Consider the following 17,743-nt stretch of genomic DNA (forward strand, 5'->3'; position numbering starts at 1 on the left):
GCATTTAGTTTTACTTGTATTTAAGAGCAATTGGAGGCCATGGAAGGAGAGTTGTATGGCATTGAAGCTTGCCTGGAGGGTTGTTAACACAGTGTCCAAAGAAGGGCCAGAAGTATACAGATTGGTGTCGTCTGCGTAGAGGTGGATCAGAGACTCACCAGCAGCAAGAGCGACCTCATTGATGTATACAGAGAAGAGAGTCGGTCCAAGAATTGAACCCTGTGGCACCCCCATAGAGACTGCCAAAGGTCCGGACAGCAGACCCTCCGATTTGACACACTGAACTCTATCAGAGAAGTAGTTGGTGAACCAGGCGAGGCAATCATTTGAGAAACCAAGGCTTGCTCATTAAAGGAAGGCTTGCTCATTAAAGTTTTTTAGCGTCTATGACAAATCAGGACAGGTCGTTTCACTGAGCAGCCATTACGAACACAGGCTGTAAAACAGTGATCACTAAGGTCATTACAGAAAACACCAGACTGACACCATCAGGATTATTTGGAGAGTAGCCTTTGGGTGTTTGGAGTCATCCCTTGTGGGATTGGTGATAATCTGAGAAATATTTACAGTCCCATTGCTTTTGGACTTGGTCAGGTGGTTTAAGCATGTCCCAGTTTACGTCACCTTGCAGGACAAATTCAGACTTAGTGTAACACGGAACCCAAACCGGCTGCGCGCGTGCGCCATCGTGCATACATTTATTTTGTCCCCCCACACCAAAACGTGATCACAACACGCAGGTTAAAATATCAAAGCAAACTCTGAACCAATTACATTAATTTGGGGACAGGTCAAAAAGCATTAATCATGTATGGCAATTTAGCTAGCTAGCTTTCACGTGCTAGCTAATTTGTCCTATTTAGCTAGCTTGCTGTTGCTAGCTAATTTGTCCTGGGATATAAACATTGAGTTGTTATTTTACCTGAAATGGACAAGGTCCTTTACTCCGACAATTAATCCACACATAAAACGGTCAACCATATCGTTTCTAGTCATCTCTCCTCCTTCCAGGCCTTTTCATCTTTGAACTTATATGGTAAACTTTCATAGTGTTACCACGATGACCGGCAAAACAGTTTGTCTTTCAATCACCCACGTGCATATAACCAATGAGGCGATGGCACGTGGGTACCTGCTTCTATAAACCAATGAGGAGATGGGAGAGGCAGGACTTGCAGTGCGATCTGAGTCAGCAATAGAAAGGAGTCCTATTTTATCCCTTGGCATCGCAGACGCTTGTTGGCGCTCGCGAGCAGTGTGGGTGCAATAATAGAATAACATGGATTTCTACATTTCTTTTTCAATGTTCGCGCACGCGATGTGTCCGGTCTGGATGTAAGGGGCCCTGTAAGGTGCTGATGGAGGACGATAGCACCCAGCAACAGTCAGCAAAGAGCTATTTGAACATTTAATGCTTAAAACCAGCAAATCATATTGTTTGGGGACAGACTTCGTAGAGGCAACCGTCAGAGACAACCATCAGAAAATCTCCCTCAGCCTGTTTTATAATAATCATAAACAAATAAACTGGTTGCCAATCAATGTTACACACTATTTTATTATGTTAGGCCTGTGGCAGTTATGGAATTACATTAGTATGATCATTTTCTAACATCATTTCAAGCCTCAAATGGAAAGGCTGCTTTCTGTTGTAGTGTGAATGGAAGTGCAAACATAAGGTGAGGAAAAACAACCATTTTGTTCCTGGATCTTAACGGTTTACATTTGCATACTTCCACTGAAGTGGTGTGGTTGGCTTGAACATGTGCTATGTGCATTCAGTTTGTGCACACCACATGGGTATAACCTTTCCCTAAGGGGACAATAAAGTCAGTATATACACGCTGACTCCATGCATGAGCATGTGTGAGAGAGGACGTGTGCTGGACCAATCAGACTCTGCCGTGGTTTCAGGACTGGTATTGCACGTCGAGCTGGTCACACCGGTGCGGCATGGCAGTGACTCATTCTACACGACAGGTGCTTTTTAGGCTTCTGCCTTTGCAACCGTCTCCACTAGAGGGACACACTGGGCCCATTACATACGGCTCTGCTTTCCAGGCTTTCCTCATGGGGGGACAATAAACAGTTGGTCATGTTATGGAATGTCATTCTGACGAGCTGAGGATTTACGTCGGTAAGCCATTGCGTAGTTCACACCTCTCTCAAGGTTCAAGTGTTTCCGTTGTAAGATGCTCTGTGCGGGCCATGAGATGACTTGGTCTCCCCGTCATTGGTACTCTCTCTCTAACTCGCTATCTCTCAATGCAATCCAAACCAGCTTTATTGGCATGTATGGAGAAGGCAGCAAACAGGTTATTAACCCCCTCTCTCTCTCTAGGGTAGCAGCTCTGGGCCTGGCGGCAGGGGTTCTGCTGGTGCTGCTGCTCTTCTGTCTCTACCGGGTCCTCTGTCCCCGCAACTACGGCCAGAACGGAGTGGCCCATGGACGCCGTCGCCGCGGTGACCTGCCCTGCGACGACTACGGCTACTCGCCACCCATCAGCGAGATCTCCCCCCTGCTGCTGCGTGGACACAGCATGGTGAGAGACTGGGCACACACACACACACACACACACACACACACATACCATTGTTCATTTACATGAATATTTACAAGTAATCCCTCCTCTCTCTCTTCCTTCATCTCTCTGTTTCTCTTTCTTTCATTCACCCCCCCCCCCCCAGGATATAGAGTGTCTGGCGAGTGATGGCATGCTGTTGGCCAGTTGTTGTCTGGCAGGACAGATCCGTGTGTGGGACGCTCAGACTGGAGACTGCCTCACTGTCATTCCTAAACATGGGTAAGACACGCACACGTGCCATGTACACAAGGTCACCTTGGGCAATACAGGATTACATACACACACCTATGGACAGTTCATGCTTGTATTCATGCATAATGTTTATATTTTTGGGCCTGGCACCATCCACCTCTTCGGAGTACAACTTGTATTATTTTAATAATAAATGTAGAATATTAACTTCTTGTCTGTGTTCACCCTTCTTCCCATTCCCATGTCCTTTATTTCTTCCAACATAGTCTTCCCCCCTGTTCTCCTATATGCATATCCAGCCTCCTTCCCTGAACACTAAACTGTCTCTCTGTCAGGTTGCGGCGGAGTAGTAGCAGTGGCGGCTGGGAACAACGGGATGGCTGGGACACCGTGGGTGTGGCCGAACCTGAGAATCTGGGAGGCGGGACAGAACCAGGGGGTGGGGTTTTCGATGAGGATGAGGGCTACCCCCTCAGGCGGCGGACCACCCCACGCCCGGCCCTCTTTGAGGACCAACCCGACCTCACCCCCCTCATCGACACCAACTTCGACTCCCAGCCCTCCTCCCACCTCCTCCTCACCCCGCCCAGGGATGGCTTTGACTTCGGGGGGCTGGTGGAGAGAGCCTACCTAGAGCACGAGCCTCCCTCGCCGGGCCTCACTGCCTCCTACCCCTCCCCCTCCCCCCCATCGGGACCCCCTCCCCAGAGGAGACGCAGCCTGGGGTACATCCAGCCCCCTGTTCCACAGGGCCAGGGAACCCCGGACTGGGAAAGCGCCGTGTGGGCCATGGAGCTTCGGGGGAACCTCATTGCTGCTGGGAGGAGCAGTGGCAAACTGGAGGTGAGACCCAATCCCAAATCAACCCCCCCCCCTCGCCCCTACCCCGTCACTAGACACTTTATGATGCTCCCTTGTAGAACAGAAAGAAAGAACGGGATGGGTGCAGAGAGAATGTATGAGATGAGAAGCGGAAAGAGAGGAGTTAGTCATAATGAGAAAGCAGGAAACAATATTTGCAAGAGGAGAGAGAGTCAGAGTAGGAGAAATTGGCAAAGGGAAAGTGAGAAAAAGCCAGGGCAAGTGTACTAATGTGTTATGTGGTTAGCTGTGGGATGCAGTGGAGGGCTCGTTACGCTGCAGTAATGAAGACGGCGTCTCGGGGATCACGGCCCTGGCCTTCCTCAACAACAGGATCGTGGCGGCCAGACTCGACGGCTCTCTAGACTTCTTCACTGTCGACATCAACAAGCCTCTGGGCTTACTGCAGTACAGAGGTGAGCTTCACACACACTGTCAAACGACCCAATGATGTCAATATACACGAGTGCACAAAACATTAGGAACCTGCTTTTTCCTTGACATAGACTGACCAGGTGAATCCAGGTGAAAGCTATGATCCCTCATTGATGTAACTTGTTAAATCCACTTCAATCAGTGCAGATGAAGGGGAGGAGACAGGTTAAAGAAGGATATTTAAGCCTTGAGACAATTGAGACATGGATTGTGTGTGCGTGCCATTCAGAGGGTGAATGGGCAAGACAAAATATTGCAAAAGTGCATTTGAACGGGGCATGGTAGTAGGTGCACCGGTTTGAGTCAAGAACTGCAACGCTGCCGGGTTTTTCACGCTTAACAGTTTCCTGTGTGTATCAAGAATGGTCCACCACCCAAAGGACATCCAGCCAACATGACACAACTGTGTGAAGCATTAGTCAACATGGGCCAGCATCCCTGTGGAACATTTTCTACACCTTGTAGAGTCCATGCCCGGACGAGTTGAGGCTGTTTTGAGGGCAGAAGGGAGTGCAACTCAATATTAGGAAGGTGTTCATAATGTCTTGTACACTCAGTGTATGTCTAATATGCTTGGAAAGTCGATCAGTAAAATGTCAACAACTGGAGTCACCTGGTCATTCTTGGAGACGTTATTGACCGGGCAGTACTACGGTAGCTATCAACTGTGTAGTTAACTAATTATCAAGTAAGGTGTCTCCGGCTATGGTTACTTTTGGAGCGTTTTAACTGTAGACGTGTGTGTGTGTGTGTGTGTGTGTGTGTGTCAGGTCCTCCCGGGCGTAGTAACATGCCGCCCTCGCCCTGCTACAGCAGTGAGGATGTGATCTCATGCCAGCTGACGCGCTCGGTGCAGTGTGCCCACCAGAAACCCATCACGGTGCTGCGAGCCGCTGCCGGCAGAGTGGTCACTGGCAGCCAGGATCACACGGTCAGGGTGAGTGAGGACACAAACGCACACAGAAACACACACACACACACACATGTGGACTCTTGTGTATATCATTCACCAACCTAAAACAGAATAAAATGTACACTCACTCACACACACTGAAACCCTTCTGTGTGTGTCAGGTATATCGTCTGGAGGACTCATGCTGTCTCTTCACGCTCCAGGGCCACTCTGGGGGAATCACTGCCATCTACATAGACCAGGTTAGTCAATGGTACGGTCTGTATCCCCCCCCCATCCGATGGTACAGCCTTGTAACCCAAAGCTGTGTTCCAATGGCTAAACTCTTGTCTAACTGCATTCCAACCCAAAACCTGCTCCCTTGAATAATTTCCCCCAGAAGCATAGTTATGCAATGTAGCAATGGGCTCACCTTCCTCCTAAAATGCCACCTTTTCTGAACCTTGTGTACCAGTCTTGCTGGGTGTGCATGAGTCACTAAGGTACAGGCAGCCCAATTCTGATATTTTTTACACTAATCTTTACACTAAGCCCCCCTTACTAGGAGGGCACATCGTAGCAAAACATTTTGCAACGGATTTCTTATGAACCACTCCAGGTAGTCCCTCCCCAGAGCCACTTTTTTCTGTTTGTACTTAATGAATATGTGAAGTGTCAGTCATTGTCATTGTCGTGTTGCAGACCATGGTTCTGGCCAGTGGGGGGCAGGACGGAGCAATCTGTCTGTGGGATGTGCTGACGGGCAGCCGGGTGAGCCACGTGTACGGTCACCGCGGCGACGTGACCTCGCTGGTGTGCACCACATCGTGCGTGATCAGCAGCGGCCTTGACGACCTCATCTGCATCTGGGACCGCAGCACGGGCATCAAGCTCTACTCCATACAGCAGGTGTGTGTGTGTGTGTGTGTGTGTGTGTGTGTGTGTGTGTGTGTGTGTGTGTGTGTGTGTGTGTGTAAAAACTAGTCTCCTGTTTTTCAACGATAGTTTATGCCTCTTCGTCTGCTTCAATCCCAATTTTCCTTTCTTTTCCTCTCCCCTAGGAGGTGGGCTGTGGTGCTAGTCTGGGGGTCATCTCTGAGTCTCTCCTGGTGACAGGGGGCCAGGGCTGTGTGTCCTTCTGGGACCTGAACTTCGGGGACCTCCTCCAGACGGTCTACCTGGGCCAGAGCAGCGACGGCCAGGGGGTCCGCCAGCTCGTGGTGCTGAACAACGCCGCCATCGTCTGCGACTTTGGCTCCGAGCTCAGCCTGGTCTACGTACCCTCGGTGCTGGAGAAGCTGGACTGAGCAGTAGCAGAACTAGGACAGGTGCCACACAGTGGCCTGGAGGAGTAGATGAAATGGTCAGTACTGACAATGGGGATACCTGCAAACGCAACTCATTTTGGCCCTACATTACGCTGCAGTTGGACAATCTTCTTGGAAAGAGTTGACGTGATTGGCTAATTTAGATCGTTAGCACTTCACCCGATTAGGTGGGAGGGCATTTCTATAGCAATACATAACGTTTTTTATAAAGCTAATGTCTGGTTGGAGAGACAGATGTACAGACAGACAGACTTACAAGTGGTCAACCTGCCACAGGGTGAGGTCTGTCTGACCAGAAAGATGACCCTTGACCTTGTTAGTAGCTCAGGGGGTTTGTATCCAAGGGGTTACCATCCAACAATCAGTCTGTCTGCACTCTATGATGCTGTCATTGGCGGAGTGTTTGATACCACGCCAGCCAATCAGTGTGGCAGGCTCATGTCATGAGGTCTGAGGGCTGTTGGGCTAAGCTAAGCAGTTACTAGCATGTGTGTGTTTTGTGTCCTGGGAAAGAAACAGTCCCTTTTATGGTGAAAACACTGCTGACAAAAATCCTTCATTATTGTGTGTGTGTGCAAGATAACTGGATACGATTACTGTAATGAAATGCACCTTGAGAGGGGGTTGTTTTTATGTTTAAATCTATTTATTAGTGATACATTTTAAAGTAACAATTTGAGATGTGCATAATATAATGTGCAGATGTCATAAATGTAGGGTTAGATTTTTTTTATTTTTTTTAAACATTGGTTATGATGAATATTTGTAATATGAATATTTTGGAACTGAAGTGTTTTCTTGTAGTTGGAGATTGAGGGGGAGAGGTTCCTTGCCTTACCAAGCCTCAGGCTCTGATTTTAGGGCTACTGTTGCTGCAAGAGGACCCATCTGGCCCTTTTAGCTGTAGGAGGCTCTATACCTCTACACTTTCTGCTTGAATTTGAGATGTGCATCTGAAGTTGTGGTAGCTCTACATTTGCTGCTCTCTTCCCATGTTGACTGGGCCTAGGAGAAATGTCAGATCATTTGAGATTGTGAATATATTCAATTGCACTGTTTTACATTAGTAACATTGTCATGCTACCATTGTATATGTCTTGTTCTCTGACAGAAGGTTCCATTGAGGAAATCACGTTACTTTTTAAATGGCTTCCTCTTGAAAAACATCTTACAACTGAGTTTCTCTGTCTGTTTTTTCCCAATACAATGAAACGGTCTCTTTACTTTCTCTTATCTCTGTAATTCTCTGCTTGTGAGTTTGAGAACCCTATCAGGCATAACAGGAGAGGATGGGTAGTGTACCAGTAATGTGGTGATAACTCCACCTTGGCCCAGCCAGTCTTTTCAAGTGAGCAAAGGAGTCAGCGAGGGCCTCAGACTAGGAATATGAGGAGTTTGATGGGACCCTCTAGCTTGGACCCCCTTTACTAACTCAACCTTTCTTCCAGCCCCTTAGCTCTGAGTGACCGTAGCGCTAGCCTGCAGACACACACAATGCAGAGAGCGTGTAGTGGGCTTGACATTAGCCTACTTGGTTACTTACACCCATAGCTGAATGTAGGTCCGTGACGCTTGGTATTGAAAAGCAAATCCCCTCAACTTCTACATACAGAAATATAACACACTAACTTGTGCACTAACTCTTAACCCTCTGAAATGCACACACGCACACACACACACACACACACACACACACACACATCAGGCACTTTGAAACACAATGTATAGAAAGACATTCAGAAACACACACATCAGACTTGTGAATGCAGGGGTGGGCAGCTTTAGTCCTCAAGTGTTGTGACGTCTCCTGGTTTATCAATAACATGAATTGAAGACAAACGAAAACCCAGACGGACTGGAGTTGTGCTCCCATGTTCTATTGTAACATTTCTAATTTATTTTGTGTAAATAATAGGTAAATGCTTTAGTGTGTAGATTCACTTATAATTTGAAGATCATTTTTTACTTCCTGACCAAATGGTCTCTTTCTGGCAGTGTGGTGGGGGGTGGGGGTTGATGATGATGACTTGGGTCTCGAAGGAATGAATGTTGAAGGATATAAACTGCTGCCTGTATTGGGCAGTAAAATATGGTTGTGTTCCAAGTCCTTTTAAGCTGCCTTTCCTTATCTCCTTGCTTGCAAATAATGATGTTATAGTTATTTAACAGACCCATTGCAGCAGTTCACACACATTCAGTCACAATATGTGGCCTATGCAGGAATTAAACCGCACAACTCTGGTGTTGCGAGCACTATGCTCCAAACAGAACGTTTATGGAACAGGACCTTTCTTACATATGTTTCCCAGCGTTCTGCCACTGTACTATCAGTAGTGATGAAAGGAGATGAGAAGGGAAGCATTTAAGATAATTGGAACACAGCCCATGTCCCCTTGATCTGTTCCTTTTGGTCCTACAAAATAGTTGACAGAGGGAGGGGCAGAGAGAAACTGGTGTAAATATTGTTTTTGTGGAATCATAGGCCTGCTCTGCCCCCCTCCGCCCTTCGGTTGGCTAGGGTACACAGACTGTAGTGGCGGTAGCAAATGTTCTGGACTATTTTTAACACGGGAGCAAAACTTTGTACTAATTTCCAAATAAAGAGGCTTTGATACCTTGTCATGTGGTCTGATTTTTGTAGAAAAGTGGATACTCACTTGAGAAATAAACCATACATCAATTCAAACATTCCATAAGCTGTAGGTGTGTATTTTAAATACAGTAGTCAAAACCATGACAACGTAATAACATGAGGGTAGTCTACATTTATTCAAGATATATTTACAGTGTTAATGAAAGACAAGAAAAAAATCTTAAGATGTGCCGATTCATGTATGCATGCGGTTAACACAACAACACCTTCATCTGCAGGCTCCTCCCCCACCCTTTGGCCTCTGTCTGCGTCACCTTAGTGCAACCATATCAGTCACTACCGTCATCATCTTAGTCCACATGAAGAGCCCAAGCCAACCCCGTGCCTGGAGCGACCAGCTGTACGAGGGGACCATAGAAACTGCTGCTAGGAGGGCGTGCTGGGATTGTAGTGATGCCGAGTGGCCAGCTCTGAAGCATGGAGTGAAGAACAGTCCCATCTGGTACAGGTAGAAACACAGACAAAGAGAAGGAAAGAAAAGACGAGTGCTCCATGATTTGGTCCCAGAAGCACAGCCAGGCTACCAGTGATGGGAGGCAGAATGTATGACCCCTGAAGCAACAGAAAGGCCCAGGTTCAAACCAACCCCTAGCCCCTACCACTAAGCACTTCTAGTTGTGATTCTTGGAGTTTCCATCATTCTAGTCATTTTGGTTAATTAACTAAGAATCAGAGAATCAAGAAGAACTAGTACTAAAGGCTACAGGTCAGTTTGACACACGGCTATGAAGTGAGAAAGAAAGAGGGCGTCGTGGCTCCTGTGTTTCAGTTCCTGTTGAGGCTCCAGAGGGGGTCTAGGCTGCTCAGGGGGTCGTCTCCCCCCTCCTCGCTGGGCCCCTGGTGGAGGCCCTGGCCCTCGGCAGGCTGCAGGAAGCTCTGCTTAGTGACACGGTGCTTGCCCTTGCACCCACCACCCTCCATGGAGAAGGCCTCGGGAGTCAGCGAGGCCAGCAGCTCCAGGGAGTTTGGGGCCGGGCCAGAGGGAGGGGCTGGATCAGGGGTCACCTCTGGGACTGCATGGTTATTGCCTGTGGGGGGAGAGGAAGGGGCGGTGGCATCCACACCATTGGGTGATGGGGACTGAACCTTCTCTGGGGAGGAGAGTAGGGGACTGAGGGAGGAGGGTTGGGTCTTGCTGGGAGAGGGGTCCCGGGCGGGGGCGGTGGCTGGCTCTAGCTCTCTATCCAAGGGCAGGTCGGTGGGGGGGTTGAAGGGTTGGTCCTCCAGACCAGAGGAAGCCCCACTGTCGAGGACAGGGTCCATGGCTGGGTCAGTGGCACTGGGAGGCCGGATGCTGAGTTTGGCGATGGTGGCCTGAATGGAGCTGATGGTCATGTCACCTCCCAGAACGATGTCCTGTTGCGACTCCTGGCGAGAGTAAGGCTACAGGGAAAAGACAACCAGACAATATTTAGAGTGAGTAGTAGTGTCGCATAGGCGGGTTGGTTGACAAGCAACAGCAGCGAAACGTGCGCAACTATGGGGCAAAACAGACAGGGTTGGCTTAGATGTTGACAACATGTAAACTATATTTTGTCTCCAATGTTTATTGAAAACATAAATGTGCACAATGTCTCTCAAATACGTCATTACAGTTGTTGGTTAGCTAGTGAATTTTTTGACATGAAATCAGTGAAAACAAGATAAAACTAGCTGAAACAACTCCCCACATGGCAGTTTCTTGTCATTGTTGCTAGCTATCTGGCCATCCAGAATCACAACAACTCATATACTTCTGCCCCATTGAAGTGTGCACATAGTTTTCGTGACGTTGTCAGCTAATCCATCTATAGGGCCTCTCAATTTTAGCTTACATCGAGTGCAAATAAAATTGTTTTTCCAACTACATTTTCAATAGGAGCATATTTACGACTTCAATCACCACTACTCACTATCCATTCAGGTGCCTGAGACCCTAAAGCCTGAATGCCAAAAGGATCAAAAACTGCCTCAGTGAGAGACTGGGCTCACCTTGGTGGCAGCAGTGCTGGGTGTCTTGCTGCAGGGGGCGGTAGGGAGGTAGCCGTGTCTCTGGAGGACCTGCTCAGCGTGTTTCAGCACCGCCTCATAACAGAACTTCAGGTGCAGCTGTGGACAGACACCAGAGAGAGGAGACAACTTGAAGAGCCATCATACCAACAAACAACACTGACTCAATGCACTGGGAAAGTGACAACATGAGCTTTTACTAGAGAACTTGCCTATGTGACGTCACTCTTACGAGACTGCACATTTAACCCCTTGTAAAGCATGAGGTCGTTAGGTGTGTCTCTCTAACCTTCTCCTGCAACATGTTCTTCCTCTGCTGCCTCATCTTCTTGACCAGTAGAGGTAGGTCAGGGATGCTGTTCCCTGCCTCCAGCTCCTGTACCGCTGCATACAGCAGACAGAGGGCGCCGGTACGCCCCACGCCAGAGCTGAGGTCACGGAGAGAGACCGGGTTCGTGGCAATACTCACATACACTTGGTTTTGATTAATCATCATGATGTTTGGTGATCTTAATAAAATAGCATGTGTGTGTTACCTGCAGTGCACAACAATAGGTGTGTGTAAGGGCCTCTGGTGCAGGTAGTATCCATGAACCTCCTGGATGAAGCAGATTAGATTGCTCTTGCTCTCAGGAAGACCCCTGGGAGGGGGAGGGGGGAGAGAGAGAGAGAAGAAGTGAAATGGTATTCGTTAGCCAGATATTAATTTCCATGCATACAGTGGTTATTCAGTTGTTACTGTGTGGACTCACAGCTCAGGCCAGGAGGTGAACTGTAGGTGTATGACAGTGCGTTTGAGGCTCTGGTCACGATATTGCAGGCCAATCATTCGCTCCACGTGGGTGGGCGTGGTCTTCTGCGTAGTCAGGGTGACTGTGATTGGTCCCTGAGCAAGCTGCTGGCCGCGTTCTGTCGGGAAATATCGCAAAACCTTTCCCTACGGAAACACAGTAAAGAAACGACTAGGAGTTGGGGTTCTCTCAATAAATTACACTGTGTCAATCAAAATATGGACCGATAACTTCCAATTAAATAATAAATGTGTTTTCACAAACGTTTAGTCTGGAAGTAAATAAACCATCTCATCAAAGTTCTGCATTATCCAATTCCTTACCTACCTTGTATTCCTTCTTGGGTAAAAACAAACAAACAGGTGGTACATCTACCACCCACAGTAGTAAGCCTTTATAAGCGACCCCTAGAATGGCCCATTCCTTCTCCCCTGAGTGTGTGTTCATACCTTATCTAACTCCTGCTCTGAGACCAGCATGACCACCAGCGAAACCTTCTGCTCCCACACCATGAGCCAGAAGTCGGCGGCCGTGCCCGACAGCGGCGCCTGCGTGGCGATGAGGCGCGGGCAGTAGGGCGACAGCTCCTCCACAAAGCTGCCGTTGATGTAGTCGTCCTTGCCCGAGCGCAGTAGGACGCGGTTACAGTCGTAGGGCATCACGTCCTGGTGACGGTTCTTCATGGTGTAGCAGCGGGCGATGGCGATGGACAGCTGCCTGGCGTCCCTCTCCTGCCCCTCCTGGAGCTCCTTCCAGCGGGCATCCAGCGGCGACAGGCCACCTTCGTCCACCGACGGGCGCTCCAGAGACTCCACGGCCAACCGGAAGCGTTCGAGTTCGCCGCAGAGGCGGGCTACGCGTTCGGGGGCTTGGTACGGGTCGCCCTGGATCAGCCGGATGCCCTGGGAGCTCTTCTTGCGGCGCTCCCCGTCCTGAGGGTCAGCCTTGGTGGGTTGGAGGACGTTGGCGGGGGCTTTGGGGCCACCGGGCTGGCTCTCTGGGCTGGAGGAGAGCAGGTCGTCTGTGATGGAGTTCTGGCGCGGGAAGAGGGAGGTGGAGGGGGATGAGGAGGAAGGGAGAGAGGGTGGACCGCCAGGGGTGGGGGCTGGGGAGGGCCTCTGGGGGGCCAGGCCTAGGGAAGAGGGGCCTGGGGAGGGAGAAGGGGAAGGTGAGGACGAGGGAAGGATGACATTAGGTGGGAGGGCCACTGGAGGAGCTCCAGCAGTTGGTGGAATCATGTGCTGGGGAGGAGGCCGAGGTTGGCCCATAGAGGTGGGCTGTGGTGGGGCTCCGGGAGAGCCGTTCACACCTGAAGGAGTAGCGTACATGGTGGGGGTCATGGGGGCTACAGGTTGGGGAGCCTGGGACTGTTGGGGGGCTGAATGAGGCATTATAGGAGGCTGGTAGCCCTGTGGTAACTGGGGCTGATAGACATGTTGGGGGGGTTGACCAGGGTGGGGCATCTGAGGCCCCTGAGGTGGGAGGGGGCCCCTGGGCAGGTAAGCCTGAGGGAGGTGGACATGATGGGGCTGGGAAGCAGGGGGCATCTGCTGGTGCAGGCCAGGGGGCATGGGCTGGCTGGTGGGGGGCAGGTAAGCCTGGGAAACTGAGGGCATCAGCTGGCTGTTAGCGGGCATCTGCTGATGAGGGCCACGGTGCATTTGTGGATGAGGGTGCATTTGCTGGGTGTTGGGATGCATTTGTTGTTGTTGGGAAGGTAGCATCTGCTGATGAGGGTGCAGGGGCATCTGTTGGTTGGCAGGTTGCATGTATGGTTGGGCGACAGGGGGCATGGGCTGGACAGTGGGGGGCATCTGTGGGTGAGGGCCCCTTGGGATCATGTGTTGGGGCTGTTGGGGTGGGTAGCCCTGCTGAGGGTGTTGAGGATGATAGCCCTGTGGTAACTGGGGCTGGTAGCCATGCTGGGGTTGTGGCTGGGGCTGACCAGGATATGGTTGTTGATACTGGGGGGGCATGGGTGGCCGGGGCTGGTGCTGGGGGGGCATGTACTGTGGGTAACCCTGCTGGGCCTGGGGTCGGGGCCCGGGCATAGCCCTGGGGGCAGACTGGTAGCCAGGGGGCAGCTGCCCAGGAGGGTGTTGGTACTGCTGCTGTGGATGTTGGTGTGGTACCTGGCTGGGCACTTGCATGGGCACCCCAGGCTGGGTCATGTACTGTGGGTACACACCCATCTGTGGGGGAACAGCGTAGCCTGCAGAGACAGTATGTGGTACAGGGTGGCGTGGGGCTGAGTTATAACTGGGGATGGGGGTCTGGATACTATCTACTGTAGTAGTGGAGGGACGGAAAGGGGCACGGGCAGGCCCGACTCCCCCAGTTTGGGGGGCTTGCGGCTGGGGAGGGCCATAGCCAGAAACAGGGGTCTGCTGGGGGGGTAGCTGAGTGAAGGGTCCACGAGGGAAACCCTGGGCGGGGAGCGGGCCAGGGAAATGGTGCGGGCGAAGGTTTGGGGGGAACTGAGGGGTATAGAGCGGTGCCCCAGGTGCCCCTGGCCAGGGTAACGAAGCATTGCCACCCAGATTGGCACCAGGAAGGAAAGCCTCAGGTCCCGGGCGAAGGGCAGAGTGCAGGGAGGGGTGGTCGGGGGGTAGACTACGAAGCTCGTCAGGCAGGTCTCCTCCCAGGCTCAGTATAGCAGCGTTGATCTGGGCTAGCTCAGCATCCTCCAGACTAGAACAGGCAGAGTCCACGTCTGAGCCCCCCTTGGACCCAAGGGACGGTTTGGCTGCAGTAGGCCGAGAAGGGGGATTCTTCTGGGTCTCCCTGTCCAGCACGGCCTTCCTCTCCTCCTCCCTGCCCTGACACAGAGTCTTAGCTCTCTCCAGCAGGCGGGAGGACTTGGTCTCCAGGTCCTCGTAGAACTCCTTCCCCTCCTGGGACTTCTTCATCAGGTCCTCGTAAGCCTCATAGGACGCCACCAGGGTCTGCACCGTACCGTTCCACCTGAGAGTTGGAGCGAGAGAAAGGAAGGAGGAGAAGAGGAAGAGAAAGGGAGAGATGAGATAACTTCTTCAGCAACAATGACATGAGGCTAATGCTTATGTTTCTAGTGTTTCCATTTGTCTGCTCCGATTTGTTTGTGTGTTCTGATTCTCTTCATTGGCCCCGTCCCTATGGCCTTGGACTGGAACAGCGTCAAAGTCCCTATGGCCTTGGACTGGAACAGCGTCAAAGTCCCTATGGCCTTGGACTGGAACAGCGTCAAAGTCCTTTGACAAATAGTGCTGGTGTTCCACTAAAACTCTTCCCAAGACCTTGCTCACTTGTGTTCCGTCTCGGCGAGGCCCTTGCGGACCGAGGCGTATTGCACGTTGGCTTCCGTCAGCGCCTTGAGGATGTTCTCCTGGGCAGACAGGTTCTGGTCGATGTACACCTTCACCTGCTCATACTTCTTCAATTGCTCCTCAAACAACCTCTATAGGGAGGGAGGGAGAGAGAGAGAGAGAGAGGGAGAGAGAGAGAGAGGGAGAGAGGGGAGAGGGAGAGAGGGGAGAGAGGGAGAGAGGGAGAGAGGGGAGAGGGAGGGAGAGAGGGAGAGAGGGGAGAGAGGGAGAGGGAGGGAGAGAGAAAGGGAGAGAGAGGGGGAGAGAGAGGAAGAGGCAAATGTTACATATAGTGTGTTTAGAGGCATGCGTTAGTCTAGAATTTCCTGAAGATCAAACCCACACACAATGTCCTGTACCTTCATGTCAGTGCGCTCGGTAGTGACAAGGGAGGAAGTGATGTCGTCCTGCTGGATGAGGTCACGCAGCTGTTTTTCCAGGGTGCTCCTCTGGTCCCTCATCTCCTGCACCTTACCCAGGATCCTCTTCATGCACTGCAGCCCCGCCACCTCCTCTGTAGGAACACACACACACACACACACACACACATTTAGAAACACACTCCAAATGACACCATAAACACCATTACTCTTTTCCACTTTCCTATACCCACCCTGGTTGAGTTGGGGCCTCGGCAGGGCGTCTCTCAGGGCATCCAGTGGTCCCCCCAGCAGCCTCAGGTTACTGATGTGCAGGTTCATGGCTCTGTGCAGCTCGGTGTTGGTGAAGCTGGCCTTCTCATGGGCCTCCATGTACTTCTCCAGGTCCCTGCGGATCTCAGCCAGGGTCTGTGCATGTGCCTGGGGGTGCAACTCCGCCGCGGGGCCTCCTCCTGCCGCCTCTTGCAGCGCCCGCACCCCGGCCTCGTCCTCCTCCAGCACGTCCCGGATCTCCCTCAGAGACGCCTCCACGTCCGTGAATACACCAGACAAGACTGAGGGAGAGAAACATAGGGATAGTATCGAAAGGCTGTGTACATATGTATGTGTGTGTGTGAGACATGTGTATGTGTGTGTCCCAGGCCAACCACTCACCCTGCATGGACTGAATGAGGCTCTTGACGGTGTCTGGTCTGACACTGAGTGCAGCACACTTCTCCATCAGTACAGGGGGGATGTGACTGTACATGTCCAGGTTATCTACTGAGTCTGGCTCCAGACCCAGAGAGTCCATAAACTGCCTGTAAAGCCAGAGCTACATCAGTAACCACACAAAGTCACTATATTAAATCGTAAAAGGCGGACCTAGACGACACAAATACACACACAGCCCCTCTGACTCTCCTACTCACTCTAGAGTCTCATTCCTGCTGTCTATCTTGGCCATGATGTCCCGTAGCAACTTGGCCTTCTCTTCACTGTAGAGAGAGGAGGCCTCGTGGGCAGCCATGGGCACCAGCTTGGCAAACAGGTCTGGTCCTGTGACACTGGGATCAGTTGGGTTCACGGGCAAGGCCTTCACCAGGGGGGCACCTAGAGAGGACATGATGACAATGAAAATCCAAATATAGTATATGAAATGCAGGAGAGGTTGTGTGTGAGGTTAGGTCAGAGGTCAGGGTTCAATGTGACCTTTGACGGAAGCAAGAGTCTCCAACGAGGGCACAGTCTCATGGTAGATGAAGTCATTGTCTTTCTTGGCAGAGTTGAACCTACAAGGGACAGGGGATAAGGAATATCAAAATAAAAGGAGAAGACGGATCAGAAAGAGTGTGTGTGACTGTCTACCTATCTCAAAGGGTAAAGATTGTACCAACCTACCCACTATCATACGTGAATATACGGTAGGGAATATAGCTGCTTACTTTCCCCCTATCACGTCCATGGTGAACTTCAAGGCCTCCTGCACACTGTCCGGCTGACCCTGTTCAAACAAGAGAGAATGAGAGAAGAGGGGATTGAGGGGAAGGAGCATAAAGACAGTTCCTTTGTTATTGTAAGCTTGATAACAGATGCAAAAGAATCCATTTCAGAATGCCAAATGAAAAAGGTTACACACAAGAGTCAATTGGAAGCTGACTGTACCTTGGCCAACTTGATGGCTTCACTTAGTTTGTCTAAGGAGCTCTGCAGGTAAGCCAGCTTTAGAAAAACAGGTGTATAAGGAGAGACATTAGTATGTAGAGGACTGGAGGTATGCAGAGGAATATACACGGGGGGAGTAGGGATAGTCAAGAAGGTGACATACCCGCTCTCCATATTTCTGTTGCTCCTCAGCCTGCTTCCCCATATGCAGCTGAAAAAAAAGATGTTATTCAATAACAGAGTATCCGTTAACCAAATTGAGAACACATTCGCAATACACTCCCTCACAACTCAGTGTCCTGTCTCAAACTCACATGAGCGATGGAGGCAAAGTAGTAGATCTTCATTTGCACCAGTTTCTTCCAGTCCTTCTGGATCTTACCCAGCATGGAGGCTGTGTCAGAGTTCTCCAGAGCCCTGCATGCCTCCTTATAGTAGTCCACCACCTAGACCAGGCCAACAACAGAACAGTCACACACCTGGGTCATACTCATTAGGGCACACCGTAGAGAAACGTTTTGCAACAGAAAATAATTTGCATTTTCTTATTGGATAAGTTCAGTTAGTCCCTCCCCGTTTGATGCCTATTGAGAACAACAGTGCTCTACGGCAACTGAGGTCTAGAGGGTGTAATCGTGCCCTGCTACTA

At 50.7% G+C, this 17,743-nt stretch overlaps 2 protein-coding genes across 4 annotated transcripts in view; one reads left to right on the forward strand and one right to left on the reverse strand.

Annotated features, from left to right (window-relative positions):
* The window catches only part of LOC110534747 (sterol regulatory element-binding protein cleavage-activating protein), a 39,416-nt gene extending 30,504 nt beyond the window's left edge, over positions 1–8,912 (forward strand). For all 3 annotated transcript variants that reach the window (XM_036945756.1, XM_036945754.1, XM_036945755.1), the window contains exons 14-21: positions 2,342–2,543; positions 2,689–2,804; positions 3,113–3,620; positions 3,886–4,054; positions 4,844–5,010; positions 5,148–5,228; positions 5,668–5,874; positions 6,027–8,912. In XM_036945756.1, coding sequence (XP_036801651.1) covers positions 2,342–2,543; positions 2,689–2,804; positions 3,113–3,620; positions 3,886–4,054; positions 4,844–5,010; positions 5,148–5,228; positions 5,668–5,874; positions 6,027–6,272 — 1,696 coding nt within the window. In that variant the 3' untranslated portion in view covers positions 6,273–8,912. The remainder of the gene's footprint in view (positions 1–2,341; positions 2,544–2,688; positions 2,805–3,112; positions 3,621–3,885; positions 4,055–4,843; positions 5,011–5,147; positions 5,229–5,667; positions 5,875–6,026) is intronic.
* Positions 8,913–9,038: 126 nt separating this feature from the next.
* LOC110487053 (tyrosine-protein phosphatase non-receptor type 23) overlaps positions 9,039–17,743 on the reverse strand; it is a 29,013-nt gene continuing 20,308 nt past the window's right edge. The window contains exons 8-23 of the mRNA XM_036945753.1: positions 17,409–17,540; positions 17,258–17,305; positions 17,095–17,151; positions 16,875–16,933; positions 16,642–16,721; positions 16,362–16,542; positions 16,105–16,250; positions 15,684–16,004; positions 15,430–15,584; positions 15,011–15,162; positions 12,176–14,690; positions 11,688–11,872; positions 11,472–11,576; positions 11,225–11,363; positions 10,918–11,034; positions 9,039–10,329 (exon numbers count right to left, since the gene is read on the reverse strand). Of these exons, the coding sequence (XP_036801648.1) occupies positions 9,712–10,329; positions 10,918–11,034; positions 11,225–11,363; positions 11,472–11,576; positions 11,688–11,872; positions 12,176–14,690; positions 15,011–15,162; positions 15,430–15,584; positions 15,684–16,004; positions 16,105–16,250; positions 16,362–16,542; positions 16,642–16,721; positions 16,875–16,933; positions 17,095–17,151; positions 17,258–17,305; positions 17,409–17,540 (5,010 nt within the window). The 3' untranslated portion in view covers positions 9,039–9,711. The remainder of the gene's footprint in view (positions 10,330–10,917; positions 11,035–11,224; positions 11,364–11,471; positions 11,577–11,687; positions 11,873–12,175; positions 14,691–15,010; positions 15,163–15,429; positions 15,585–15,683; positions 16,005–16,104; positions 16,251–16,361; positions 16,543–16,641; positions 16,722–16,874; positions 16,934–17,094; positions 17,152–17,257; positions 17,306–17,408; positions 17,541–17,743) is intronic.

This window comes from Oncorhynchus mykiss, chromosome 2, assembly GCF_013265735.2.
Source record: "Oncorhynchus mykiss isolate Arlee chromosome 2, USDA_OmykA_1.1, whole genome shotgun sequence".
Classification (NCBI taxonomy): Eukaryota; Metazoa; Chordata; class Actinopteri; order Salmoniformes; family Salmonidae; genus Oncorhynchus; species Oncorhynchus mykiss.